This window comes from Equus asinus, chromosome 4 (assembly GCF_041296235.1).
Source record: "Equus asinus isolate D_3611 breed Donkey chromosome 4, EquAss-T2T_v2, whole genome shotgun sequence".
NCBI classification, from domain to species: Eukaryota; Metazoa; Chordata; class Mammalia; order Perissodactyla; family Equidae; genus Equus; species Equus asinus.
The window spans coordinates 23,524,724-23,551,335 of NC_091793.1; the positions used below are offsets into that span (position 1 = coordinate 23,524,724).

Sequence of the window (26,612 nt, forward strand, 5' to 3'; positions counted from 1 at the left end):
CTGTGCTTCGCTGCCCCCTCAGGGGCTGCCCTGGAGCTTGAGGGAAGGTGTCAGAGCTGGCAGTCTGTTTGGGGACACTGAGGCCACAGAGGACAAGCACTTGCCCAGGTCGGAGCAGGTGAGAGGCCTGGGTGGGATCAGGGTCCCAGGCTCCCAGGCAGTGCTCCCACACTGAGGGCCCCAGCGGCCCCACGGCTGAGCAGGCCATGGAGCGCGTCCACCTGGGAGAGCTCTGGGGAGGGGCCTGCGGGAGTTCCCTGAAGCTGAGCCCGCGCCCCGCACTTCGTGGCCATTTCCTGGGAGATGGAGAAGATAGGACTGCGACCCGCTGTGTGGCTCGTGCGCAGGGTTGGTGTGATGCGTAGGTTATGTGGACGTGCGTGCTGTGGGAGCTCTGTATGAGTATGCTGGGTGTTGGTGTGGGCCAGGTGGCGTGACGCTGTGTGCTGGTGTGACGCGTGCACCGTGGGGTGGGACACTGTGTGCTGGGGTGACGCTGTGTGCTGGGGTGACGTGCGTACCCTGGGATGTTACGCTGTGTGCAGGTGTGACGTGTGCACCGGGGGTGTGACACCGTGTCCTGGTGTGACGCCGTGTGCTGGGGTGACATGCGCCCAGAGGCCGCGCCGCGAGTGCCCGGGCCCTCGCGCGGGGGCGTGCCGTGGGCGTGGGAGCCGCAGCCGCGTGTCGGGGGCAGGTGTGCCGCGGCGCCCAGGGTCTGAGCGCTCGCGTCCCGGCCCCGCCCCCGGAGGTCGGGCAGGTGTGGGCGGGCCGCCCGACCCCGCCGCGCCGGCCGGGAGAGCCGGCGGGAAACAGGAAGCGGGCGGAGGCGCGCGGCCGGACGGCCGGGAGGCAGGGCGTGCGGGCGGACGTGCGGGTGCTGGCCGGCCGGACGCTCGGCCCGGCCGGGGCGGCGATGTGGGGAGGCCCGGGCAGCCCGGGGGGCCGCGGGGACGAGGGCGGGGCCGGGGGCGCCGCGGACACCGCCCCCCTGCGCCGCCGGAGCCGCCGCCCGAGCGCGGACCCGGGAGCCCGAGGCGGCTGCGGCGTGCGGGGTGAGTCCCGGGGGCGCGGGCGCTGCACGCCCACCGGGCCGACGGGGCGCGGGGTGGGGGTGGCTCCGGCGACGACGGGCGGCCGGTCCTGCGGGCGACGCCCCGAGGCGGGATCGGTCGGCGCAGCCCGCCCCGGGGCGCCCCTGCTGAGCCCCGCGCGCCTCTGGCCCGCAGACCCCGGGGACGCGGCCATGCCGGGCGGGGCCGAGGCGGAGGAGGCCGAGGAGGAGGCCGGGGCCGGCTCCGGGTCCGAGGCGGAGGAGGACGCGCTGTGGGAGCGGATCGAGGGCGTCCGGCACCGGCTGACGCGCGCGCTCAACCCGGCCAAGCTCACGCCGTACCTGCGCCAGTGCCGGGTCATCGACGAGCAGGACGAGGAGGAGGTGCTGAGCACCTACCGCTTCCCGTGCCGCGTCAACCGCACCGGTGAGCCGCGGGCGGGCCCCCGCCTTCCCTGGGGCCTCGGCCGGGCCGCCCGTGTCCCCGAGCGCCGCGCTCGGAGCCCTGGAGCCGAGGGCAGGGCCGTGGTCCCCCGGGGCCTCGGTCTCCTCATCGGTCGAGTCGGGTGCTTGGATGCGCCCACCATCCTGACTCCTCCTGAGCCGCCATCACGGCCCAGCGGGTCCCCAGTGCCCACACCGCCTCTGGGTTTTGTCTGTTTAGGGGTTTCCTCTCACTTCTGGGCCCGCGTTAGAGCAGGGGCTGCGGGTGCAGGCTGGGCGTGGGACCTCTGGGTCACAGCCCGTGGACTTGGCATCTTTCCTGTGCCCTTTGCTCTCTTGGGTTCGCTCTACCCCTTCCCTCTGTGTGCCACACGCTCCTTGGAGAGTCAGTTTTCAAGTGCTCAAGACCCGTGTTAGCTTTATGAGGGTCCCCACTCCCACAGGGTGTGCCTTTGAACCAGAGCTGGCAAAGCGATGAGGGTCTCATGGTGGAATTTCAAGCGCTGGCCAATGGGAGAAACAGTTTACTTTTCATTTGAGGGTGGGGGTCTTCTCTGTGCCACTGGAAAGGCTGCGTTTGCTGGCCCTGCATCTGTGGGGGGGCTGGTGGGGGTGAAGTCAGAAGGTTGAGGAGCTGCTGAAGTGCAGGGGCCATGCCTGGGTCTGGCTCTCCTGCTGATGTGTTGAGACAGGCCCCTGTGTGTGTCACAGGCTCAAAAATCTGGGGAAGGTGGCCCTGGAGCAGGAGTGGGGAGGGGGAGGAAGTGGCTGGGCACTGGGGGAGGCCTCCCCGTGACCCCCCGGGCACCCCTCTGCCGCTCCACAGGGCGTCTGATGGACATCTTGCGCTGCCGCGGCAAGAGGGGCTACGAGGCCTTCCTGGAGGCCTTGGAGTTCTACTACCCAGAGCACTTCACGCTGCTCACGGGCCGAGAACCTGCCCAGCGTTGCTCCATGATCCTCGGTGAGTGTGACCACCGGGCGTGCCCGCGCCTCGGACGCCATTGCAGGGCTTCCTTACCCGGCCCCGTCAGGGAGGCACTCCCATCATCCCTGCTGAACAGGTGGGGACACTGAGGCACCAGGAGAACTGAAGCCGTGTGCCCAAGGCCCCGCAGCAGGCTGAGTGTGGGCCTAGGGTGCTAAGCCGGTTAGTATGAATTCAGAGCCTACACACTTCCCATGGCTCCTTCCCCCTGGAATTGTTTTCAGACGTGTGTGTGTCAGACGGTCGTGGGTTTCCAGTTTCTTGTGTGAAAAATTCAAATGCTCCAGATAACTCCAGAATAAAAACAAAAGATCTTTTACTTCTTCCTTCAGCTCTGTTCTACTGGTAACAGTTTGGCAAGTCTCCTATTTTTTGTTTTTTATATGCGCGTGTGCACACGCACACACACACAGGAATCATCCTACGTGTGTCGTTTCGTATTTCAATTTTTTTCCGAACAGCTGATTTTAGCAGTTCTTCCACATCTGTTACACTTGTTTTAAATGACGACTTAGTGTTCGTTAGTGATGTGCCCTAAGTCATTTTACCATTCCCCTCCTGATGGACATCGAGGTTGTTTCCAGTTTTGCAACATTACCAATGATGCTGGGAACATCTTTCTCTGTGCATCTTTGTGCAAATGTGTGTCTCAGGAGCAGAAGTTCTGAGAACTAAGAAGAGTCTGTGTATTTTAAATGTTAAATCAACGTACATCCCACCAGCAGTCTGTGAGTGCACATTTTGCTGTCCCCTCATGCATCCTGGGGATCATTTAAAAATCGTTTTTGCCAGTCGGATATGTCAAAAGTAGTATGTTACTGTTTTTAGTTCATACTTCATTGAGAGATGTAGTACGCAGCTTGCTAGCTGGTACACCTTGGGCAAATGAGTTGACCTTTCTGTACCGAAGTTTTTCCGTCTTTAAAATGGGTGCAAGAATAGTACCTACCTTAAATGTTGTCATGAAGACTAAATAAATTAATATATGTGTCTAGCCCAAAGAATAAAGTCAAATATTAGTGGCTACTATTAGTATTGTTATTGCTGGTGAGTTGGAGCATATTTTCCTGTGTTTATCAGTCATTTTTGTTTTGGGACTTGCCTATTCATAGTTTTTGCCCATATTTTTATTTGGTTGTTTGACTTTTTTTTTTTTTTTTTAAAGATTTTATTTTTTCCTTTTTATCCCCAAAGCCCCCCGGTACATAGTTGTGTATTCTTCGTTGTGGGTTCTTCTAGTTGTGGCATGTGGGACGCTGCCTCAGCGTGGTCTGATGAGCAGTGCCATGTCCGCGCCCAGGATTCGAACTAACGAAACACTGGGCCGCCTGCAGCGGAGCGTGCAAACTTAACCACTCGGCCACGGGGCCAGCCCCGGTTGTTTGACTTTTATTATTGATTTGTAGTAGCTCTTTATATATTGTGGCTCTGAATCCTTTGTTATATTTTCTCCTGCTTTGTTGCTTGCTTTTAACTTGGTTACATCTTTCATTGTTCAGAAATTTAGACATTTTTATATGGATTTGTCCAACTTTTCTCTTATAGCTTCTAGATTTTGTGCCTTGTTTAGGAAGACCTTTCCTACCCCCAAATTATAAAAGTGTATTCTAGGATTTCCTTCTGATGTTTTTATGTTTTGGGTTTTTCTGTACAGTCTGCTATCCCCCTGGATTTTATTTTCCCTACCTGGCTTTTCTCTCCCCTGTTCCCGGCAGATGAGGAGGGGCCCGAGGGCCTGACTCAGTTCCTGATGACAGAGGTGCGGCGGCTGCGCGAGGCTCGCAAGAGCCAGCTGCAGCGAGAGCAGCAGCTGCAGGCTCGGGGCCGGGTGCTAGAGGAGGAGCGAGCAGGACTGGAGCAGCGGCTGCGGGAGCAGCAACAGGCACAGGAGCGCTGCCAGCGGCTGCGGGAGGACTGGGAGGCGGGCAGCCTGGAGCTGCTGCGGCTCAAGGATGAGAACTACATGATCGCCATGCGCCTGGCACAGCTCAGTGAGGAGAAGAACTCGGCCGTGCTGCGCAGCCGTGACTTGCAGCTGGCGGTAGGGCCTGGGGAGATGGGCTGGGGCAACCTTTGCAAAAAATGATGGTAATACGGTAGCCAGCGCATATCCCAGAGCCACTACTGCTGGCCGTTGGACCATGGGCAAGTCCTTCACCTCCCTGGGCCTCCGTTTTCTCATCTGTATTATGGGGATGTTGATAGCACTTATTTCATCAAGTTGTGACTGTGCAGTTCAACTGGGGGTGATTTTGCCCCCCAGAAACACTTGGCCGTGTCTGGAAATGTTTTTGGTTGTCCCAAAGAGGAGTGTGCTATTGGGATGTAGTGGGTGGAGGCCAGGGATGCTGCTCAGCATCCTGCAGCTCACAGGACAGCCCCACAACCGAGAATGGTCCAGCCCAAGATGTCAGTAAGTGCTGAGGCGGAAAATCCTTGGGTTACGAGGATTCTGGGAGTTGAATACATGCACAGTGCCTGGCACGGGGTTAGTGCTCAAAGCCTGTATCGTCGTTAGCCTTTGGTGTTGATATTATTGTTATGAAGTGCCACTGTGTGCCACGCTAAGTCACCATGCGCCAGGTTCTCATTTCGAAATGCAGACTCTGAGGCTTAGATCGTAAAGGCACGCACTCAAGGTCACAAAGCCGGGAAGTGGCACAGCCTGGACTTGAACCAGGTCCGCCTGGTGCCGGCACTGGCCTCCGCCCTGTGACGCTGTTCTGCCTGCTCGGGTCCAGGGGGAGTCTCACCCACCCCTCTCCAGCAGCGAGTGAGGCCACGCCTCCTACAGGCCCAGGAGCCCAACCACATTTTCTTGGTTTCTTACTGGGACCTAGCTTGGGGGTAAAGCTGCTGTTTTCCTGCCTCAGGGAGTTGTCTCAAGGATTTAACAGGGCTCTCGGTGCACAGTGGGCCTTCTCTGGCAATACCACATGAGGTTCCATAGGGGCTTCTGACTGTGGGATTGGACCCCCTCGGCCCCATGAGCCTCAGCCATGGCTGTGGGCTTGCAGGCTGTGGCAGGTGCCCATGGACGATGGGTGGCAGGCGTGAGGCCGTGGATGTGGGTGCACTGCTGTGCTGCAGCCTGTAGCTGTGCATGCTGGCGGGTTGTAATTGGGGAAATGAGTCCTGATTGGGGGCAGTGAGGCCACGGGTTGGAGGGCCCAGGCTGCCGGGCCGGCTTGAGGGTGCAGGAGGCTGATGTGCGCGTGTGCGTGACCTGAGTCTGTCGTCCGAGGGCCTGTGTGGTGTTTGGCCTGCAGTGGGGCTGTCTGAGGCCTGCAGACTGGCTGCAGGTTGAGCAAAGGGTGGCACGGACAAGGCTTTCTTCTCTGTGCCTTTGTTTCCTCATCCTCCTCACAGCGGGAGGTCCTGGATGAGGATGACAGAACAATACGGCACCTCCTGTGCGCGGGCACTTCCTCAGGGCTTGCCACGCACCATCTCCTTTAATTTTCTAGCAGCTCCATTGGGACAGGGGCGGGGGCACTGTCATTGTCCCCATTTATGGAAGAGGGATCAGAGGCACAGAGAAATGGGTTAGAGCACTTTCGTAGGGTCCCAAGATTGAGAATTTCTGGCCTCGCTCTTGGCACTGGTGGTGGGGGGGCTTGCAGGCAGGGGTCCCCCCCTCTTCACCCAGGTCCTCTTTTTCTGAAACGGACATAGGACTTACTGTGAGGTTTTCTTGAAAGAGAGGGTCCTGCTGCCCAGAGAGGACAGCCACCGGCCCAGGGGTGTGGCTGGCAGGGCTTGTCACACCTTTGGGTTGCATGTGATGGTGAGTTGGGTTGGATGTGTGCATGTGACTGGTGGGCTGTCCTGCGTGTGTGTGGCCGTCTGGAGTCCCTTGGGGTGGGCTTGGGGGATGAAGGAGAGGCGATGGAGGTGTCTCTGTGTGCCCACAGATAAGCCGCAGGTGCACATGGTTTGACCACCTAGGGTTAGAGTGATCTGCCGCTAGGCAGAGAGTGGCTGCTTTCCCCCAGTTTAGGGGGTAGAGAGTGAGGGGGGACATTTAATTAATAGATAAGATTTTCTTTGAATGTGACTACCGTGGGGCCAGCCCAGTGGCCAAGTGGTTAAGTTCAGGTGCTCTGCTTCAGTGGCCAAGGATTTCATCAGTTTGGATCCTGGGCACGGACATGGCACCGCTCATCAGGCCATGCTGAGGTGGCATCCCAAATGCCACAACTAGAAGGACCCACAACTAAAATATACAACTATGTACTGGGGGGATTTGGGGAGAAGAAGAAGAAGAAGAAGAAAAAGAAAATTGGCAACAGATGTTAGCTCAGGTGCCAATCTAAAAAAAAAAGGAAAACAAAATGTGGCTACCGTAAATTTACCTTAACTCATTGGAGCTTTTCTGCCACAAAATTAACAAAGATGTTGCAGATGGAAGTGAGAGCGGCTGACGGTGCCTGGCTTGGCAGCGTGGGTCCCCTCCCCCTGTGGACAGGTGTGTGGTGGCTGCAATTTAATCCTGTGTTTTATAAGGTGCAAATTTAATGAGCTGTTATTTCTAAGCAACATAAACTTAAGGAACGAACGCTGTAATTTTGTGCTAAGTGAGTTCGTACACCAGGATTAAACGCATCCGTATTTCCTGGCGTTCAGTGGAGACTCCCAGGTGGCCTGTCCCCTGAGCTCATCGGGGAGCCTGCTGGCCGCGGGTCCGGGAGGAGGCCGTATGTGGGGCTGCGGTTTGCCGGGGAGAGTGACCACACTGGCCCTTGTAACGAGCTGTCTTTCTTTGGCGGTTCACAAAGCGTGTTTTGTGAGGGGAAAGGAATGTGCGAGTCATGAATTTCTTTCTGAGTTCTTTGCGGAGGAGGAGTGGGCTGTTAATTCCAGTGCAGCTGCCTGACCTAGCCTCCAGACCCGTGTGTGTGTGCATGTGTGTGTGTGTTGTCATGCTAGACTCTGAGGGGTGGGGGCTGTAGGTCGTTGTCCAAGAGAGGCCAGGGCACTCCAGGGGCACCAGGCATTAGCGTGCCTGAGTGTGGCCCCAGAGGTCATTGTGTCCTTTCCCAACTATGACTTCATTTTGTGGCCTGCCACCTGCTGCTACTCTTGTCACTGTCTGGCCACCTCAGACCCCACATGAATTTGGAAAATGACTCTGGCTGAGTGCATTCATAATCCAGCAGACTGGCCGGGTGGATCTACTCTCAGCCCCGTGGCCACCACCCAGCTGCCCGCCCACACCCCCGGGCCAGCGTCTGGCTGCACACACCGAACTGGTGACAGGCAGGGGTTCTGGGCTTCTGTTTAAAGCTATGGAGACAGCCACTGTCACAGCCCAGCAGCTCTGCCGCCAGCCTCTGACGGTTTAAAGGGCCCTGCCCACTGTCTTGTTTGGTGCTTGCAGTGACTTTGGGAGGTGGGGGGTGGGGGAGGGCCTTGGCTGGGTCCATTTTACTGACAAGGAGATCGAGGCACAGAGAGGGGCAGTGACTTGCCCACAGCCACACTGAGTGGAGGCAGAGCTGGGCCCAGACCCTGGCTCCACTGTTCTGGGTGCAGCCCTGCTTCTCCTCTGCCACGCCGTCCCTGGGCCGCCCTGCCTGTGCTCGCTGTCAGCGTTGTGGGACGGACGACCGTGCTGAGATGCAGCACACCCACCCCCAAGTCCTGGGAGCCGGTTCCCCTGGGAGGCTGGCTTGGCTTTGCTGCCCCTCTTCCTTCCTCATCCTATTTGCCCAGCCTGTCCCTTCTTCATAGACGAGTCCGGGCAGGACCCCTGCTCAGGCCCCTCTGGGGACCGAGGAGGCACCCAGGAGTGAGGGAGCAGGGCCTCTCCCGGTTGCCTGGCTGGTGGTCCCTCCCCTGGCTGACCTGTATCTTGGGCCCCAGGTGGATCAGCTGAAGCTCAAGGTGAGCCAGCTGGAGGAAGAGTGCTCCCTGCTGCGAAGGGCGAGGGGGCCGCTCCCTGGGGCCGAGGAGAAGGAAAAGGAGCCGGACAGTGCCGACCTCGTGTCTGAGCTGCGCGCTGAGAACCAGCGGCTGACAGCGTCGCTGCAGGAGCTGCAGGAGGGCCTCCAGCAGGTGCGAGGGGCAGCGCTGTGGGGTGGGGGGCCCTCCTGCTGCTCACCTGTCCTCCTGAGGCCTGGACAGTGAGGGTTCTAGAATCCAGGATCTGAGATCTGGAGGGAATCCTGGCCAGCCTCCTGTCTCAAGCTCTGAGCGGAGGGCCCTTAGTGCTCAGCTCTCCCTGGGTGTTTAGTCGGGGGTGGGTGGGTGGCCCCAGGAGGCCTCTGAACTCCCTGGAAATGTGCACCTGGCTTTGGTGTGAGAGTTTTTTTTGGAGAGAGGGCCCCCGGCTTCCCTCGGATTTGTAGAGGAGTCTGTGACCCTGGGAAGGCCCTGGGTGGCCCTGGGGCTTGCACAGTGCCCTGTGGCAGGTCGGCGCCGCCTGGCCCCTGCTCCGCACAGGAAGTGGGGGATGGGAGCCAGGGCTCTGGTGTATTTCATAGGGTTGCGGGTGCCTGGCTGGGGTATGGGTTGGGGGCTGGATCTCAGGCCTATGGTCGACCTGCCTGGGCCAGCCTCAGCCCCTGTGACGACCCTTTGTCAGAGGGGCAGGAACAGGCCTTGGAAATAGCACCCGTCTGTTGCCCTGGGCGGTGGGTGGAGTTCTGAGCAGGAGAGAGTGGCCTGGCTCTTGCTTTAAGAGTAAGACCCTGGCTGAGCTTGTCAGAGCATGCCCTCATCCCTTACCTCACTTGCACCCCAGATGCTCCCTGGAGGGCGGGCCGGGCTGGCAGGGCCACACCCACTCCAAATACTGGGAAACCCAGGTCCAGAGAGGTCATGGCCCTGTGCCATGGTGGCAGAGCACTTAGTGGGGTGGGTCTGTGGGCGGTGTGTCCCCCCTCCGCCTCCCCCCCCCCCACCTGCAACACACACTCACGGAAGGCCCTGGGCTGGAGGCTGAGGCAGACCTGCACTCTGGCTCCCAGGAGGCTGGCCGGCCGGGAGCCCCAGGCTCAGAGCGCATCCTCCTGGACATCCTGGAGCATGACTGGCGGGAGGCGCAGGACAGCAGGCAGGAGCTGTGCCAGAAGCTGCACGCCGTGCAGGGGGAGCTGCAGTGGGCCGAGGAGCTGCGGGACAAGGTAACGTCCTCCGTGCACCCCCGTCCTCCCCCTGCCTGGCCCCCACCCTCCTCCTTGCTAACAGCCTGGCTCCTGGGGAGGGCAGGGTGGTGGACATCACTGGTGTATTTCCCCGACCTTTCCTGAAGGTGCCGTGCTAAGAGCTGTGCATTTATGCGTTCTCAAATATTTACTGAGATGCATCAGCCAACAAAACAAAGGCCCCTGCTCCTGTGGAGGGTAAATTCTAGCAGGGGAGATAGCCAGTGCGCCACGCACCTAATCCTAGGTCACTCCCTTCATGCAGCAGAAGGAAGAGCCAGAGCAGGGGGAGCGGGCACGTTACAGTTTAAACGGGGAGGCCACGGTTGGCCGGGAGGGTGTCGTCATTGTTGTCCCCATTTTACAGATTAGGAAGCTGAGACCCAGTGAGGTGAAGTCCGTGGCCCAGGCCACGCAGCTGGGGAGGTGGGCACTTGTTACTGGGGCTCAGGCCTCTCTCCCTGGACCTGCTGGGCACCTGCTGGTTAGCTTCCCTGTCCCCAGCCCCGGGGTCTGACCTGGGCACCTGCTGCCCCGCCCCGCTCACAGTACCTGCAGGAGGTGGAGGACCTGCGGCTGAAACACCGCACGCTGCAGAAGGACTGCGACCTGTACAAGCACCGCATGGCCACCGTCCTGGCCCAGCTGGAGGAGATTGAGAAGGAGCGGGACCAGGTGAGCCCAGCCCGCTGCGTGCGCAGCCCTGGTCCGGCCACGGGTTCTGGTCCAGGGCAGGTGAGGGGAAGTGGACGGGAACAGTAGAAAAAGACTTTAAGGGGAATGATCGGTTTAGGATGGGGCAATAGGCTGGGAGAGACACAGACACAGGACCGTGATTGCTCGAGAGGCACCAGCCTCGCCCCCTGAACACAACTGCCCCACCGCAGCTCCTGGGACGGCTGCGAAAGTTGGTCCTGGCCCCACATTTCTGAATTCCTTGTTCTCTCCATGTCAAGGACAAGGTCTGCACAGGGGAGGTGCTTGCAAATATTTGCTGATGAAGACATTCTCTAAAGGTCTGCCTCCCAGGCCCTGGGTACCACGGCCCCCACCTCCTGAGGCCACGGGGTGCGCTGAGGACCCCAGGCCAGTTCCTCCAGGCCCCCGGCCCTCCTGTGTGAGGAGATGTGAATCCTGCTAGAGGAGCTGAAGTCTACACATTAGCGTGGGCCTCAGGATCCCCCGGTGGGCTCGGTGAAAACATAGATGGGATGCTCCATCTCCAGGTGTTCTGATTCAGGTGGTCTGAGGTGGGCCCAGGAATCTGTGCTTCACCCGGCTGCTCCCAGCCCCTGGGCCTCTGGCCCCAGCTCTTTCTGAGGCATTGGGTGGCAGGTCCCGGCCACAGGCCCGGGTCTCAGGGACCCTGGTATTCCTTATAGGAAAGTGCTCTGTGTGCAATGGGCTGGGTTTTGAATCCAGGCTCCTCCACTTAACGCAGATGCTGTGAATAAAGCCCCTGGCACACAGTAGGTCTCCCAGAGAGATTTAAGTTGTTCTCGGGAAATGGTAAGAGCGTGGACTCTGCAGCTCGATCGCCTGGCTTGAAGGCTCTGTGGCTTGGGTTTCCGTGTCTGTAAAATGAGAGGAATGAGAATCTCTAACTTGGAGAGGTAGTGTGAAGGTTAACGAGCTGATACTTAGCGCACGGCTCGGCACACAGGAAGTACTTACTGAATGTCACTTGCTGTTCCTGTGGCCACCCCTGTCTGAGAGTCGGAGGCCAGGACAGTGGGGCCAGCGTCGCTCCTTCAGTGCTGGCCCCAGCCGCTGCCCTGCCCCTCCCCCAGGCCATCCAGAGCCGCGACCGCATCCAGCTGCAGTACTCACAGAGCCTCATCGAGAAGGACCAGTACCGCAAGCAGGTGCGGGGCCTGGAGGCCGAGCGCGACGAGCTGCTGACCACGCTCACCAGCCTGGAAGGCGCCAAGGCCCTGCTGGAGGCACAGCTGCAGCGGGTCCAGGGTGGCCCCTGCCTCAAGGTGAGCGGGGTCCAGAGCCCAAGGGTCCTGGTGGGGACTCTGGGGTTGTGGCGGGAGTGGGAGCCTTTGGTTGGGGCGGGTGTGGGTTGGCGCATCAGGGAGCAGGACGGGAGGGGTGGGTCTCTGAGTTTCTGGGGTGGCTCCTGCGGCACTAGAGATGGTTTGAAGCCTGTCTTTGCCTGCACTTGGAGAAGCCTGGCTGCCTGAGGGCCTGCGAGCAACTTGGAATGCAAAACATGGGCCCTGAAGTCCTTTAGAGACCAGCCAGTCCTATTCCGTCATTGAACAGGGCCCAGAGAGGATCAGAGGCTTGCCCAAGGTCACACAGCCAGCCAGCACTGGAGCTGGGCCCCCAGACCCCTTGTAAAGCAGATGCTGGTCCTTGGACCTCTGCCTTTTCCTGTCTTGGGTTTGCTTGAAGATGATCAGTAGGCCAGGTGTTTAATGCCTGGAGGAATAGAGGGGGAAGCATGAATCTGTGATTTCTCACTTTTTAAAACCCTCAGTGGCTTTTTTGCTTTTAGGTAAAGACAAAGCCCCTTCCCATGCCCTGGAGGCCCTGCAGGGTGGGCCTCTCCCTCCCTCTAGCCTGATTCTCTGGGTCTCAGCCTTTTAATTCTTGGGATGTGTCACAGTCCTGCCTCAGGGCCTTTGCACATACTGTTCTAGCTGCCTAGACCATCCTCCCTAACTTTATCTACTTAACACCTACTTATCCTTGAGTTCTTAAGTTCAAACCACACTTTCTCTGGCAAGCACTCAGATGCCCCCAGGCTGGGTGTGGCCTCTGAGTGGTGGCTGCCTTGGATACATTCCTTCTCTGCTGTCTTGGCAGCTGGGGTTTATTTCCTTCATCTGCTTGTTTACAGTTTGTCCCCTCTGCTAGGCTGTGAGCTCCATGAGGGCAGGGCTCCAGCTCCGTCCTTCCCCACTGTGTCCCTGTTCCTGGCACACGTTCAGTAAATGGCCGAGGCTGGCCCCGGCCCAGCACCGCTGACCCCCGCCCACCCGCTTCCTCTCCCAGGCCTGTGCCTCCTCCCATTCCCTGTGCTCCAACCTCAGCAGCACCTGGAGCCTGAGCGAGTTCCCCTCCCCCCTGGGAGGTCCAGAAGCAGCCGGGGAGGCGGCTGTCACGGCGGGATCTGAGCCCTACACCTCGGTAAGACGCCTGCCCCACCCCGAATATAGGGTGGAGGGACACCATCTCACGTGTGAGGAAACTGAGGCCCAGGAAGGCCAAGGGCCTTATTTAAGCTCATCCAGAGCCAGCTCGGTGCTGGGCCCCGGCCTGGGTTCCAGGAGCCCAGGGGAGACACCCACCCACTGCAAGCATGTGGAGCCCACTCCTCCGCTCTGGGCCCTAGTTCTGTCTGTGAAATGGGCACAGACTAGGGGTGTCAAGTTGTGGGAAGGTAGAGTGGGGGTGACCAGGCCCCGTTGTGCGTTGCAGGAGGAGGCCACAGACAGCGAGAAGGAGATCAACCGGCTCTCCATCCTGCCCTTCCCCCCCAGCGCCGGCTCCATCCTCCGCAGGCAGCGCGAGGAGGACCCCGCTCCCCCTAAGAGGTAAGGGGCAGCAGCCCAGGGAGGTGGCGCTGCCATTTCCCAAAACAGCCACCTCCCAGAATCCCTAATGTCAGATCAGGTCCAGGCTGTCACCTCTCTTGACTGCCCCAAAATCGCAGGAGCTCTGGAAACCCAGGTCCCTGGAGTCATCGGTGTGACCGAGGTCAGGGGTTAAGACGAGGCCAAAAGGCAGTGGGCTCAGCCCCCATGAGCACCCTGGCGGGAGAGTCACAAAGATCCTGAATGCAGGGGAAAGCCAGCATGGTTCAGTACTGGGGGATGCAGGGAATGCTCCAAGGGGTCAGGGACCTTAGGCAAGAAAGCCAGCCCAGCTTCGGGCATCAGTAGCAAATGGCAGCTAGAAAAACCAGCCATATCCGGTGGTGGCAAGACTAAGAGCAAGGGATGTCCCGCCTCCTGGTGTACGTCTCCTGGCACCGGCTTGATCGGATGAGTGAATCCTCCGTGACTGGGGCGTGTGATGAGGAGGTCACAGTCTAGTGTGGGAGGCAGACCTGGGAGCCACGAATGACAAAGGTGGAAAGTAGGGGCGAGCGGTCAGGGGAGACTTCCAGGAGGAGGTGGCGTTGAAGGACAGGCCAGGGCATTCTAGGTGGAGGGACATGGTGGGGGTCGGGATGTTAGCTTCTTGCCCTGTGAGTTTAGGGGAGCTGGGTGGCACGCATGCCCTGTGCCTGGGACCTCCGCCTTGGGTCTGGCCTGTGTGTGCTCGGGGGCTGTGGGACCTTTCGGTGGCTGGGACAGGAGGTGGGGATGGGGCAGTGTGCCCACTGCATCTCAGCGCTGCCCCGTCCCGCCCTCTCCGCCAGGTCCTTCAGCAGCATGTCGGACATCACAGGTAATGGCCCTTGGGGACTGTGGGGAGGGGTCGTCTGGCGGGTGGCTTTTCAGCCCAGTTGAGGCCTGTGCTGTCTGCTCTGCCCTTGGCCTGCGTCCCCTCCCTGAGGCCCACCGTCCCCTGGCCGGGGTGGGGGGCTCTGCTCGGGGGGCCCTGGGGGACTGTTCACGCCTCGCGCTGAGCCCAGCCGGTCCTCTCTCCGGTTCCTGGCTCTGCTGTTGGGGCCCCTCCTCCATTCTGGCCCACCTTCCACCCTCTTCCAGGAAACTGAAGGGTCACCCTGGTAGGCTCTGGGCCCTGGGCCATCCCTGGGGTGGTGGGGCTCTGCTCCTTCTCATGGACCCCAGGCCTCCCTTGTTTCTCAGCCCAGCACCCCTGAACCCCACTCCTCCTCCCCAGGGAGCGTGACGCTTAAGCCCTGGTCCCCCGGCCTCTCCTCGTCCTCCTCCTCCGACAGTGTGTGGCCTTTGGGAAAGCCCGACGGCCTCCTGGCCAGAGGCTGTGGCCTGGATCTTCTCAACAGGTACGGAGCTGCCTGGGGGTGAGGGAGCTGTGGGGCTGGGCGCTGGATTCCTGGAGGGCGCGCAGGGGCGAGGTGGCAGGGCGCAGCTGCTAAGCCTTCGCTGTATGCATCTGTCAGAATAGGGAGAGTTTTAGACCCAGGCCGGCCTTGGATTCAAATCCTGTCACCACCGCTTATCGTCTGGGTGACTTGGGCTGCTCACTTCACCTCTTTGGGCTCATTTCCTCATCGGCTAAAGGGGAACAGTGATCTCTTCTGTGTGTGGGTGTTTTTGAGGTTAGGACTTGTGTCAGTAAAGCGCCCAGCTTTGCCAGGCGCTTAGTAGGTGCTTAGTACCTGAACTGGTTACTTGCACTGACATCCTGCTCGCCCGTCCCCCCCGGCTCCGAGCCCCCAGCAGGACTGAGTGGCCCAGCAAAGCTCTGTGCAGTGGGTGGGGTGAGGCCGCCGCCGGAGCCCCTGCAGCTGGGCTGGCCCCACGCCCGGGACAGGAGTCACGAAACACCCTGGCTCAGAGCGCAGGGCGGGCGCTGTGCTCTCAGTGCTCGTCCGTGAGGGGCCTCCCTGCTCAGGCCTGCCCGAGATCTCAGGAGGGCGGGTGGAGGAGGAGGCCGTGCTGAGGACTCAGCCTTTGACCTCAGCCGTGGAGAGCGAGCAGGTGGGGAGGGCAGCTGGGTGCCTGCACGAGGAGAGAGCAGAGGCTGTCCAGGGTGGCCTGGGTTTGGCGGTGTCTGGAACTTGAGGGGGGGAGGCTGGGCTGAGTCAGAGCCGGCTTTGTGAGTCAGCTGGGAGAGGGTGGACTTTGGTGTGTGCCCCCTGGAAAGCCTGGGAGGGGTGAGCTCTTACTAAATGCAAGGCCAGCTGCTGGCTGCCTTACAGCAGTCCCTCTGTCCTGGGAGTTTATTCTGTGTGTCCTGGAAGGTAGGCGTCATTATGATCATCCGTGTTTTATAGAAGAGGAAACCGAAGCTCAGATAGGTTAAGCGACTTGCCCGAGGTCACACAGCTGGGAAGTGCCAAGGCCAAGGTCCACAGCGACTTGGTCAGATTTGGGTGTTTGGAACCTGTGTAGGAAGCTCTGAATGTTCGAGCTGGAAGGTGGGGGTGCTGGATACAGCGGACAGGTCACACGAGAAATCAGGGCAGGGCAGGACCAGGGGCCTCCTGCCTGCTGGAAGCAGCTTGGCCAGGCCGCGTCCAGGCCCCTGCCCCCACCCTCACCCCCGGCAGCGGGCCCAGTGCGACATTGTTTCTCCCCGTGCAGGACGTGCTTCTGGGGGAAGGGACGGAGGTGCCTCCCTTCCTGCCCGCCTCGGCCCTTCCTCCCTTCCTCCAGCTCCGGCCGGCAGCAGGGGTCCTGGCTGCTGTCCAGGGGGCGCAGGAGGTTCTGGCCCAGCCCCTGCCGGGCCCCATGATCACATGGGGCCACCTCTGCTGCCCACGCCATTCCTGGAAAGGAGGGAGACCGGGGAAGAACACAGATTGGGGTGGGAGGAGGGGTGGTGGACTAGGAAAGAGGGGGACGGACAGGCAAAGGGAGGAGAGGTGCTGGGGGTAACGTGACAGCACAGTGGAGCAGAATAGATTGGGGGCTGGCTGAAAGCCCGGCTCTGTCACTTTCTCCTGTGGGGCCTCAGGCAAGTCAATGTCCCAGTGCCTCAGTTTCCTGCTCTGTAAAATGGGGTCACAAAAGTTCCTGTCCCCAAGCATCATTGTGGGGGTTCCGGTATTCCTATTGGAGAGCTCAGAACGGTGTCTGGCTCACAGTGATGGTGATGTCAACTCTCAGCTCTTATTATTGTTGCTGTTGCTGCTTAATTCTCAGAGTAGCCCTGGGAGGCTGGGAGTTTTGGCTCCATTATGCAGACGAGGAACACGAGGCTCAGGGAGAGTCAGGGAGTCGAGGCCGCGTGGTGGTGGAGTTGGGGATTCCGCTGTGCCTTCCTTCCGTCTCAGCTGCTTTTCACTGCACGCTCGTGTTGAGTCCTTGCTACATGCTGGGTACTTCCAGTTCTCTGGTCTCCCCTGCCCTTCTTTTTTTTTTTTTTTGAGGAAGATTAGCCCTGAGCGAACTGCTGCCAATCCTCCTCTTTTTGCTGAGGAAGACTGGCCCTGAGCTAACATCCATGCCCATCTTCCTCTACTTTCTATGTGAGATGCCTGCCACAGCATGGCTTGCCAAGCGGTGCCATGTCTGCACCTGGGATCCGAACTGGCAAACCCTGGGCCGCCGAAGTGGAATGTGTGAACTTAACTGCTGCGCCACTGGGCCGGCCCCTACCTTGCCCTTCTTGGCGCTAGGCCTTTGGGGCAGGGCAGAGGATGATGGACAGTGGGCATGCGGGGGCAGGCCAAAGGATGGGCAGACAGATGGACAGGGAGGAGACAGTGAGGAAGAGCCCCAGAGTGCAAGTGGGGCACTGAGAGGGAAGTGTAGGGGGGCACTGGGAGAATATCGCGGTGCTGTCTCCCTGGCGGGGGGGCCCCTCCCCGCCCACACTTGTCATGTAGATGCCCAATCGCTTGTACTTCTGCTGTCCTTGCACAGAGAGGGTCTGAATAGGTCACTGCCTGCCTCCGCCACCCACGGCTATGCAACCCTTGTCAAGTTACAACTTCCCATGTCTCAGTTTCCCTCTTCTCTAACATGGGGGGAATGACAGATGCCTCCCATAGGGCTGTGGGGAGGATCAAGTGAGGCAATCTCAGCCTCATAGGCCCCTGACCTGGAACAGAGCAGTCACACGGCCTAGAGATCATCCCAGAGTGCCTGAGGTGGGCCCACTCATCCAGGCCACTGGGCCATCACTGCTCAGAGCTGGCAGAGCGACGGACAGGCCCTGCTCCCCGCTGTGACCTGACCTCCAGACCTGACACTGGGGGAGGGGCTGGGAGCCTTCACCTGATGGGCGGGACCCCGTCCGTCCCACCGCCCACAGGCAGGGTTGGGGTCCATCCCTGTGGATGGAGATTGTGTTGATGGAGAGCCGGGAGGCCCGGGAGGTTGGAGCAGGCACCATCTGCCCCCGCCATGTTCCTCTCTCGTCCCCCACCCGCTTGTCTGCCGAGGCCTGGGGCTGAGAGGGACCTGGTCTGGACCCTGCCCTCAGCGAGCCCCCAGGTGGACTATGAAAAGTGTTGAGAGCAGGTAGCCCAGGGTGGTGGGGGCTCAGAGAAGTCACTTGGTCCCTGTGGGAGGTGGGCATGGGCGTCCTGAAGGAGGGGATGCCTAGCTGGGTCTCAGGGAGCAGCGGAAGTTGACAAGAAGGGCCTGAAAACCTGGGGTGGCCAAGATATTGTCCTGACCCTGGAGTTGCAGGGAGGGGAGGGGCGTGCTGAGGTAGGGGGTGGTGAGCAGGTGGGTCGTGGAGGGCCCAGGTGCGGGCTGCTCGCTGGGCCCTCGACTGGAGAAGCTGTGATGGCCAGTTGTCTGTGTGTTTGTAACAGGTGGGAAGACTGGGGCCACAGAGAGGTGACTTGCTCTGAGTCACACCTGGTGACAGGGAATGTCTGGATTTTATTGAGCACTTGGTTTCGCTGGGCACTGTTGTAAGAGCATTCTCTGTTTAACTCATCGAGTTGCACAACCAGGTAGCAGACGCACACGGGGCTGCTGAGGATGGGAGGGCCGTCCTCTGTAAGCAGCCGGCCATCTGGCCCTCTGGGCCACATTCCTCCAACTCTGCTGACTGCAGCCCACGGAGAGAGAAGCCCAGAAACCCAGGACACGGGCCTGAGACAAAAGGATCACGACGATCGCTGGGCTTCCCTGGAGGGAGGCAGCCTTACGTTTTCTACTCCATTCCATTAAAACACGGACTTTCACAGCCCCCTGGGGACAGGCCTGTGGCTGGAAGCCCCCGGAGCCCGCTGGTGTCCACTTCTACCTGCATTACCTTTACGTCCGTCTGACCCTCGCACCCACAGTGGGAGACGGGTGCCATCCTTGTCCTTGCTTTATGGACGTGGTGACAGACTCCAGCTGCCAGCTCACTCGCCTAAGTCTAGGGTGTAGTTGGCGCTGGGGTTTGGAGCTGGCCCGGGTTGCTGCAGCCATACGGCCATTGGGCAGCATAGCCAGGCCCGGCCTCAGGCCTCCCAACTTGGCCCAGGCCTTTCCACGTCACCTTGATGCAGCCAGGACAGTCCCGGGGGTGAAGGGGCCTGTGAAGGCAGCACCGATGCCTCCAGCACCCAGGGCCCGCAGTCCCTCGGGCCCGGCTCTCGGTTTTGACTGAGAGGGCAGGAGCAGAGACGGGCCCCTGGGCTCCAAGTTCCCCCTCCGCCTGGGTGTGGATTCAGCTAAGGTCGTTGCAGCCTTGCCCGCCCTAGGCTGGCAGCAGGGGGCAGTGTGGCTGTGTGTGCTGCAGCTGCGAGGGTGGGTAGGGAGGCGGGTAGCTGCCCAGGCTCTGCCTGGGTCCCCTCTCCAGCTGGGGCACACCTGCTAACTTGTGTCTCCGCTTCCCTAACACCACGGCCAGGGAGGGGGTGATGGGAGAGAAGTGCGGTCAGTTGTCTCTGCCTGGCCACAGGGCCCACCTGTTCTCATCCAGGGACAGGCAAAGCCCTGCCATCATGGGGATCTTGGTGACTCTTTGTCTTAACTGTCAGTGGTTCCTACTGCCCACGAGAGGAAGGCCACACGCCTTCATTCCGTGCCCTCCACGTGGCCTCCAGCTTGCCTTTTCTGGGAGCTGTTTCCCAGGATGTTAAATCAGTTAATCAGGGTGAGGAGCTTAGCATGGTGTCTGGCACATAGGAAGCCCCCAGGGAGTGTTTGCTGTTAGTTATTATTACCGTTATTAAATTCTTCCACACATCCTGTATTCTGCCCTTCACACCTGTGCCCGTGCAGCCCTTCAGCCTGGAACGGCATCTCCTCTCTGTCCCCCACGGGCTTCTGTTCTTCCCCACGGTGTAGCCCAGCTGGGCTTCCTCCGGGGAGCCGCTGCCCTTGGGCTCCCACTGCCGGCTGTAACTGCCTGTGATGTGTGCTGTGTTCTACTGGTGACCTCCCTCCCTAGCCTGTGAGCACAACAAGCCTGTCTTAGTCATCTGCTCTGTGCCAGACACTGTGTTTGGTGCTAGGGATCCAGAGGTGAACACGAGAGAAGGCTGGTTCCGAGGGTGCTCTTTGCGGTAGGACACAAAAGGGAAGATGGAAATGCACGGCAAGGTGCAGACGCGCTCCTGCAGGAAGTCCGCCTCACCCACCCGCGCAGGGGTCTGGGGGAGAGAGGTGGCTTTTGACCTGAGCTTTGCAGGATGAGCAGAATTTGCCAGGCAGAGAAGAGGCAGAAACGCATTCCAGGCGGCAGGCACAGCAGGTGCAACGGCCCGGGGTGGGAGTCATGGCATCTTCGGGGGAATCGCTGTGGTTCTTCAAGAATGTCGGACTGAATCAAAACTGACTCAACTGATTCCCATCTCCCGTCTCTCTTGTCAGGTCTCTGGCTATCCGAGTGTCTGGCCGGAGCCCCCCCGGGGGGCCGGAGCCCCAGGACAAGGGCCCAGATGGCCTGTCCTTCTTTGGGGACAGCTGGTCTGGGGCCGTGGTGCGGAGGGTGCTCTCTGGGCCCGGGTCGGCCCGGGGGGAATCAACAGAGGTGAGGACCCGCCCCTCTGAGCTGGAGGTGGAGTCAGTGCTTCAGGCGGGGCGGGGCACCCTCTGATTGGTGGATCTGGGTGACTGGGCGGGGCTTCTGGGGATTGGCCGGGGCAGAAGCGGGTTCCGCGATTGAGCAATCGCTGGTGGTCCTGCCTTAGCCAGCGTTAAATGAAACCGGATCGGGCGTAGGCTGGGATGTGGGGCAGACTGCCAGCACCTGGACGGATCCCGCCCTTGACCATGGGAGAGACCAGGACGAGCCAGGCTGGGTGGGAGTCTTGTGGGGCGGAGGCAGGGTCTGACCAGGCAGCCCCCTGTGAGGTGGGGGCATCTGAATATGGGCCGTGGTCACCTCCCGACCCGGTCTTCGTCCAGCCTCAGGGCTGCTGCCCTGGGTAGCTCACTTCTGTCCCTCCCTCTCTGGGTTTTCTCCCAGCCAAGGGCAGAGGCTGCTGGTCTGGAGCGGGCAGGCCTGGAGGGTGAGGCCCAGCAGGGCACCTTGCCCTGGAACCAGGTGTCCACGCTCCCCTTCCTGATGGATGTCAAGGGTAAGTCTGCCCTGGGGTGAGGACTGGGAACTCACAAGTGCTAGGAGGTCAGAGCTGAGGGCCCGAGAGAGGGCTCACCCAGCCCATGGTGCAGGTGGGACAACTGAGGCCCCAGAGGGAGACGCTCTGTCTCCAGCCTTCTGGCAGTGCCCTCGCTCCCACGCTGCTGCTGTCTCCTTGCTGGTCATCTGTTCTTGTGCCCTTCCTCTGTCCTGTCCTCAGGACGCAGCTTACTTACTCCTTTCACTAAAGGAGTACTCAATAGGAGTCCCGGGTCTGTCCCTAGGGGTCTTAGTGGCCGGGAGCAAGTCCCTACCCTCTCTGGGCCTCAGGCTCTCACATTGAGAGGGGGCAGGTGGGTCCTGGCGGCTCAGCCTTGGGGGTCCGTGTCTCTGGCTTCTCCGAGGCTGATCCGTGACTTCATCCTCCTCTTGCTTCCCTGCCGCCCCTGCCCTGTCCATGCCCAGCCTGCCAGTCCTTCCATGAGGCCCTGGATGCCTGGGTGAAGGGGCTGGGTGCCGAGCCTTTCTACATTCGAGCCAACCTCTGCCTGCCTGAGCGGGCCGACCCCCACGCCCTGTGCGTGAAGGCCCAGGAGATCCTGCGGCTGGTGGACCCGGCTTACAAGCGGCGGCAGGAATGGTTCTGCACGCGGGTCGACCCCCTCACGCTGCGGGACCTGGACCGGGGCACTGTGCCCAATTATCAGAGGTGACGCAGAGCCAGGAGCCTGGGGACGGGGTCCCCCCTGGGAGCCGGGACTGGGATGGGGGATTCTCCCCCTCCTCCTGCAGTCCCTCACCATCCTCCAGGACAGGATAGGGGGCTGGAGGAGAGGAGGTGACGGGCTCCCTTTCTTCCTACAAACGTGTGACATGCTCCCCCACAGGGCCCAGCAGCTCCTGGAAGTTCAGGAGAAGTGTCTGCCCTCCAGCCGGCACCGGGGGTCCCGCAGTAATGTAAGCAGGGCCGGGTGGGCAGGGCGAGGGCCTGAGGGGAGGGGTGCTGAGGGTGCGGTCCACAAGGGAGAGGGCAGGCTCCATGCCCTGGTGGAGGAGAGGAGGGAGCCTCCAGGCCGCTCCTTCACCTAGTCTTGGTGGGTTGTCTACCATGTGCCCAGCAAACAGAACAGCAGGGCTCACTGTGCGGGGTATCGGAGAGGATTTGCTGAGATAGATGCGCCACATATGTGGTAAGCACATCAAAGCGACAGCCATGTCCCCTTTGCCGGTCCCTGGATAAGGTCTGGGCTGGGCTGGGAGGTCGTCCCCACTGTGCACATGGGCATAGAGAGGCTCAGAGGCCGCGGCAGAGAGAGGGTTGAGGGCGTGGCCTCTAGCCGGGCTTCCGGGATTGGAATCCCAGCTCTGCTGCTCATCAGCCGAGTGACCTTGGACAGCTGCCTGACCCTTGCTCGAGGCTCTGTGTCCTTGTCTGTGAAATGGGGGAGTTACGTTGCCTGCCTCCTGGGCAGTGGACTGTGTCAGTGCGTTCGTGCATGCCCGGGGCCTTGTTTGTGTTTGTCACATGGTAGGCATCCGATACCTGTGAGCTGTGGGTGTCATGGCTGCTGTTATTTATCTTCCTACCTGAGGTCACATTGCTAACTCATTGGAAGAGACCCCGGAGTTTGTCTCTTATGTGACATTAGGCTCCTCTGGTCTCTGGGCCTCGGTTTCCCCATCTGTAAAGTGGGGGTGGACCTGCGGTTCCTCTGCCTCTGCCTCTGCCAGGTTTGCTCCCTGGGCCCGTAGAGATGGTTGCCCTTGCCTGCCTGGGGAGCTGCGCCCGGCCCTGGGGGGCAGGAGGAGGCCTGGGGGGGAGGGGGCTCTTGTGCTGACCCAGAGCCCCCAGACAGCAGTGGCAGTGGGGCCCCCTCCACCCAGGGTCCCACTCACTCTCCCCTCCCCCCGAGGGTGGGATGAGCTGGGCCCTCAGCTGCCCCTCCCCCCCCAGCTGAAGAAGCGCGCCCTGGACCAGCTGCGGCTGGTGAAGCCCAAGCACGCGGGGAGTCCTGCGGGGAGTCCTTCGGCCGACTCGCCGGAGCAGCTGCTGCTGGAGCCCTGCGCAGGTGAGGCCGGGTGCGAAGGTGCGACCTGTGCTGCTCGCCGAGTCAGGAGTGTGCACGTCCGGGTGGCCTTTGGCCTGGAAGGGCCTGTTGTGAGGACTGCAGGGGGCCGGGGCGCATCCGGGGGCCTGAGAGAGGAGGCTCCCCTGGTGGGAGATGGGCCACAGAGTCAAGGGAGCGGGTGGAGGAGGCGCAGGTGCGCGAATGCGATTGTGGGTCTGTAGGAGCTTGGGTGTGCACCGGCAGGGGCCTGTTCTTGTCTGGCAGAGCGTGTCTAGCTGTGCTTGTCATGCGTGTGGGCAGCAGGTGCCATGAGGACCCCAGAGGGGGTCCTGGAGGCAGCAGGGTGAGGCCTCGGCCAGGTCAGGGAGGAGGGGCTGGGGGAGCCCAGATACGGGGGTAGCAATGCTGAGGGGCCAAGGGGGGCGGGGAGGGTGGTTAGGGAAGGCTTTCTGGAAGGGAGGTTGTTTGAACTGGGGCGTTCAAGGATGAAGAGGAGTTTGTTCCAGGCAGAAGGCACAGCTTGTGCAAAGGCACAGAGACGTGGCTGTACGTGGTGTGCTTGGAGGACACTGAGAACAGCAAGTGGGTATCGAGCGCAAGCTCTGTCATGCGTTGTGCTCGGTCCAGGAGACACAGGGGTCCCGCCCTCTTGGAGCTTACTGCCTAGCAGGGGGCAGGAAGCAGATGCCTGCCGATGAGAGAATCATACCTGTGAGCATAGTTACAAAGGGTGACGTGTCATGGAAGAGGACTGGGTGCCCGGGGCCCTGCCCTTCTGGGGCTCAGGGAAGGTGAGACCTGGGCTGTGAAGGGAGAGTGAGAGTTAACTGGGCCCAGAGGTGCAGGGGTGGGGCTGTGGCCTCCCCAAGGCGTGCAAAGTCCCTGTGATTGGAGGCAGTTGGTCTGTGAGGCAGGAGTAGAGTCTGTGATGGGGCACGTGGCTCGCCGCCTCCCCAGGCTCTGGCGGGGCTAGGTCACCCACGTGGAGGATGTGGCTTTTTTCATGAGAGCCGTGGAAAGTCACTGGTGCGTTGAAAGCAGGGGGGTTACAGGATCTGATTTAGTTTGAAAGCCTCTCTTTGGCTGCTGAGTGGAGAATGGCCTGTAGGGGGCAACGGTGAGGCAGAGGGTCTAGGAGGAGCCTACTGCAATGGTCCCAGCGAAGGAGGGGGCAGCTCTACTGTGTGTGTGCACCCGCAGGTGGAGGAGGAGCATTGATAGGACTTAGGAAGGGAATAAAGGTGGGGGGCTTGGGAGGGGGTGCTGGGGTTTTGAGTATCCAGGAGAGAGGAGCTGGGGCCCGGCCTGCACCCTCATCTCTTCCAAACCCACCCTCCCTCCCCCCACCACAGAGCCCGAGCGGAGCCTCAAACCCTACAGCCTGGTGCGGCCGCTGCTGGTGTCCGCCCTGCGGCCGGTGGTGCTCTTGCCCGAGTGCCTGGCGCCCCGGCTCATCCGCAACCTGCTAGACCTGCCCAGCTCCCGGCTGGACTTCCAAGTGTGCCCAGCGGGTGAGCCTGCACGCTCGGGGGCAGGGACGGGGTGGCACCCCCCCGGGGAAGCCAGGCCCCCAACCTTCATCCCTGCCTCTCCCTGCTCTGCAGAAAGCCTCTCTGGGGAGGAACAGTGCACGTCCTCTGCGCCTGGAGCCCCCAAGGCCCGGCCTGCGCCCCCCGGGCTGGGCAACAGGATCCGTGCCATCCAGGAGTCTGTCGGGAAGGTAGGTGCGGGGCGGGGGGCTGCCCTCTGGGCCTTAGAGCCGCAGTCTATGCAGGCCTGTGCTGCTCACTTGCAGTGACTGGTCGGCTCCCTTCCCTGGGACATGGGTGGGCCGGGCAGTCACCTGCACGTGGGTAACCCCTGATACATCTCACCTGTTTGTCCTTGTCCTCAAACTCACCACTGCCCTGGGAGCTGGCTGGGGGCTGCAGGGGTGGGCGGGGGGTGGTTCGCCCCATCCCACAGGTGGGCAGACCAAGGTCCAGAGGCGGGAAGTGACTTATTTCCCAAGGTCTCCCGCCTTCCCTTCCTGTTCCTTCCTCACTGCCAAGGTCCCCTGGATGGGGAAGCAGGACCCCGTAGGGGGCTGTGCTGTGGGGCCCGGTCAGGGGTCAGGGAGGTTAGTGTCTCTGGGCTGGGCATAAAATGTGGCCTTGAACCCCGAGAAGAAGCACTGTCTATTGGAGCTGGGCGTGCGGGGCGTGCGGGAGCTGGTTCAGAACGACATCTACCCCATTGTCATCCACGTGGAGGTGACCGAGAAGAATGTGCGGGAAGTCAGGTGAGGCGGGCTGGGGGCTGGGGGCTGGGGGCCCCGGGGCTCCTCCTCTCTGCGCCTGTCCCTGTCCTCTCTCTCCTCCTTCTCACTATTTGCCATCTGTCTTGTTTTGTCTCCCCATCCATCCTCTCTCTTGGACTCTCATGTCTTAATCTGTCCCTGTCTGTCCCTCTGTCCATCTTCATCCCTGCCGTGACCGCTGCCCCCCGCTCCTCTCTCGGCAGGGGGCTGCTGGGCCGGCCCGGCTGGCGGGACTCGGAGCTGCTTCGGCAGTGCCGGGGCTCCGAGCAGGCGCTCTGGGGGCTGCCCTGCTCCTGGGTGCAGGTGCCCGCGCACGCCTGGGGCCACTCGGAGGAGCTGGCCAAGGTGGTGCGCGGCCGCATCCTGCAGGAGCAGGCCCGCCTCGTGTGGGTGGAGCACGGCAGTGGCAGAGGCGGCAGCAGCAGCAGCAGCGAGGCCTGAGGCCCCCGATGCCTGTGGCTTCCTCACGCACTTCAGAAGCTGCCCGCGGGGCCCTCGTGTCTTCACTGGAGCCAGATCCTCCCCATCCTGAGCCTTCCTGAGGCCCTTGGACTCTCGGACGGGGCCCTCGGCTCGCGTTCTCTCCCCAAGTGAGCCAGCGGGCGCCCTGGGGCAGAGCTTCCCTCACCGTCCTTGCTGCTCTGGGCCTTCCCGTGTGCCCCTGTGTCTCCGTGTTCCCCCTCGGGGGTCTCACGCGTGTGTCTGTGTCCTCTCCCTCATTGCTCGCCCGGAGCATTTGAGTTCTCAGCCCCATGCACAGGTTTGCACACCCAAGTTCTCACGGGTCAGGCCCACATTCTGTCCCCACCGCGGGGCACGTGAGTTTCCCAGGTTCTCAGCCTGCTCTGCTCTCAGGAGCCCCGAGCCCGTCACGCGTGACTCCTGCCGTCCAGCTCCCGTTTCCTGTGTGTACCTCCACACGTGGGCCTTGTGGCTTCCCTGGTCCACTGTCCCCTGTGTCCTTCGTGTCTTTCAGTCACGCGTGTCCATGGTTGTCTCCTGTGTAAACGTCATGCCCCCACCCCGTGACACTTGGGCACTCACACGCGTGTGTTCCCCGTGAGCACACCCAGGACCGTGTTCTCACAGCACCCGTGCCCTGCCCTGCCCACCCTCAGAGGGACAGGTGGGGGCCGGCTGCTCCGTCACCAGAATGTACGGCTCGTGGATGTTCATGGGCCTTTTTCACTGAGAAGCTGCACGTTATGGAACATTAAAGAGCTTGTGAGAGAAGCTGGTGGCCTTTTGCTTGCCTGCATCCCTGGCCTCGGTCCCCACTCCCCCCCCCCCCCCGACTTGTCCCCACCCCCAGCTCAGCCTGATGCTACCTTTCAGGTCCCCACTCGCCCGTTGGGAGGGTCGGATTTCACTCCTGACTCATCCCAGAGCCGCCAGCCATCTGTGCTGGCGTCACCTTACCTGCCCCCCCGAGTGACCGGAGGAAGGCCTCATGGATGCCCCCCCCCCCCCCCCCCCCCCCCCGCCAACGTGCTCAGCCCTGCCTGTGTCTGATCATCAAAGG

At 61.1% G+C, this 26,612-nt stretch overlaps 1 protein-coding gene across 2 annotated transcripts; it reads left to right on the forward strand.

Moving 5' to 3' along the window:
- The first annotated feature begins 675 nt into the window (after nucleotides 1-675).
- Nucleotides 676-26,323, forward strand: CARD10 (caspase recruitment domain family member 10). Of its 2 annotated transcripts, none has more exons than XM_070506912.1 (21): nucleotides 676-1,055; nucleotides 1,230-1,481; nucleotides 2,325-2,462; nucleotides 4,202-4,527; nucleotides 8,352-8,543; nucleotides 9,458-9,613; nucleotides 10,184-10,309; nucleotides 11,425-11,616; nucleotides 12,641-12,775; nucleotides 13,067-13,182; nucleotides 14,013-14,041; nucleotides 14,441-14,564; nucleotides 20,011-20,170; nucleotides 20,609-20,720; nucleotides 21,188-21,431; nucleotides 21,610-21,679; nucleotides 22,677-22,791; nucleotides 24,144-24,302; nucleotides 24,396-24,511; nucleotides 24,957-25,072; nucleotides 25,294-26,323. In XM_070506912.1, the coding sequence occupies exons 1-21, from the start codon at nucleotides 917-919 to the stop codon at nucleotides 25,529-25,531; spliced, it is 3,255 nt and encodes a 1,084-aa protein (XP_070363013.1). In that variant the 5' UTR covers nucleotides 676-916; the 3' UTR covers nucleotides 25,532-26,323. The 2 variants fall into 2 exon arrangements, with proteins under 2 accessions (XP_070363013.1, XP_070363012.1); XM_070506911.1 differs by having other exon boundaries at nucleotides 799-1,055; nucleotides 24,960-25,072.
- Nucleotides 26,324-26,612: the final 289 nt, after the last annotated feature.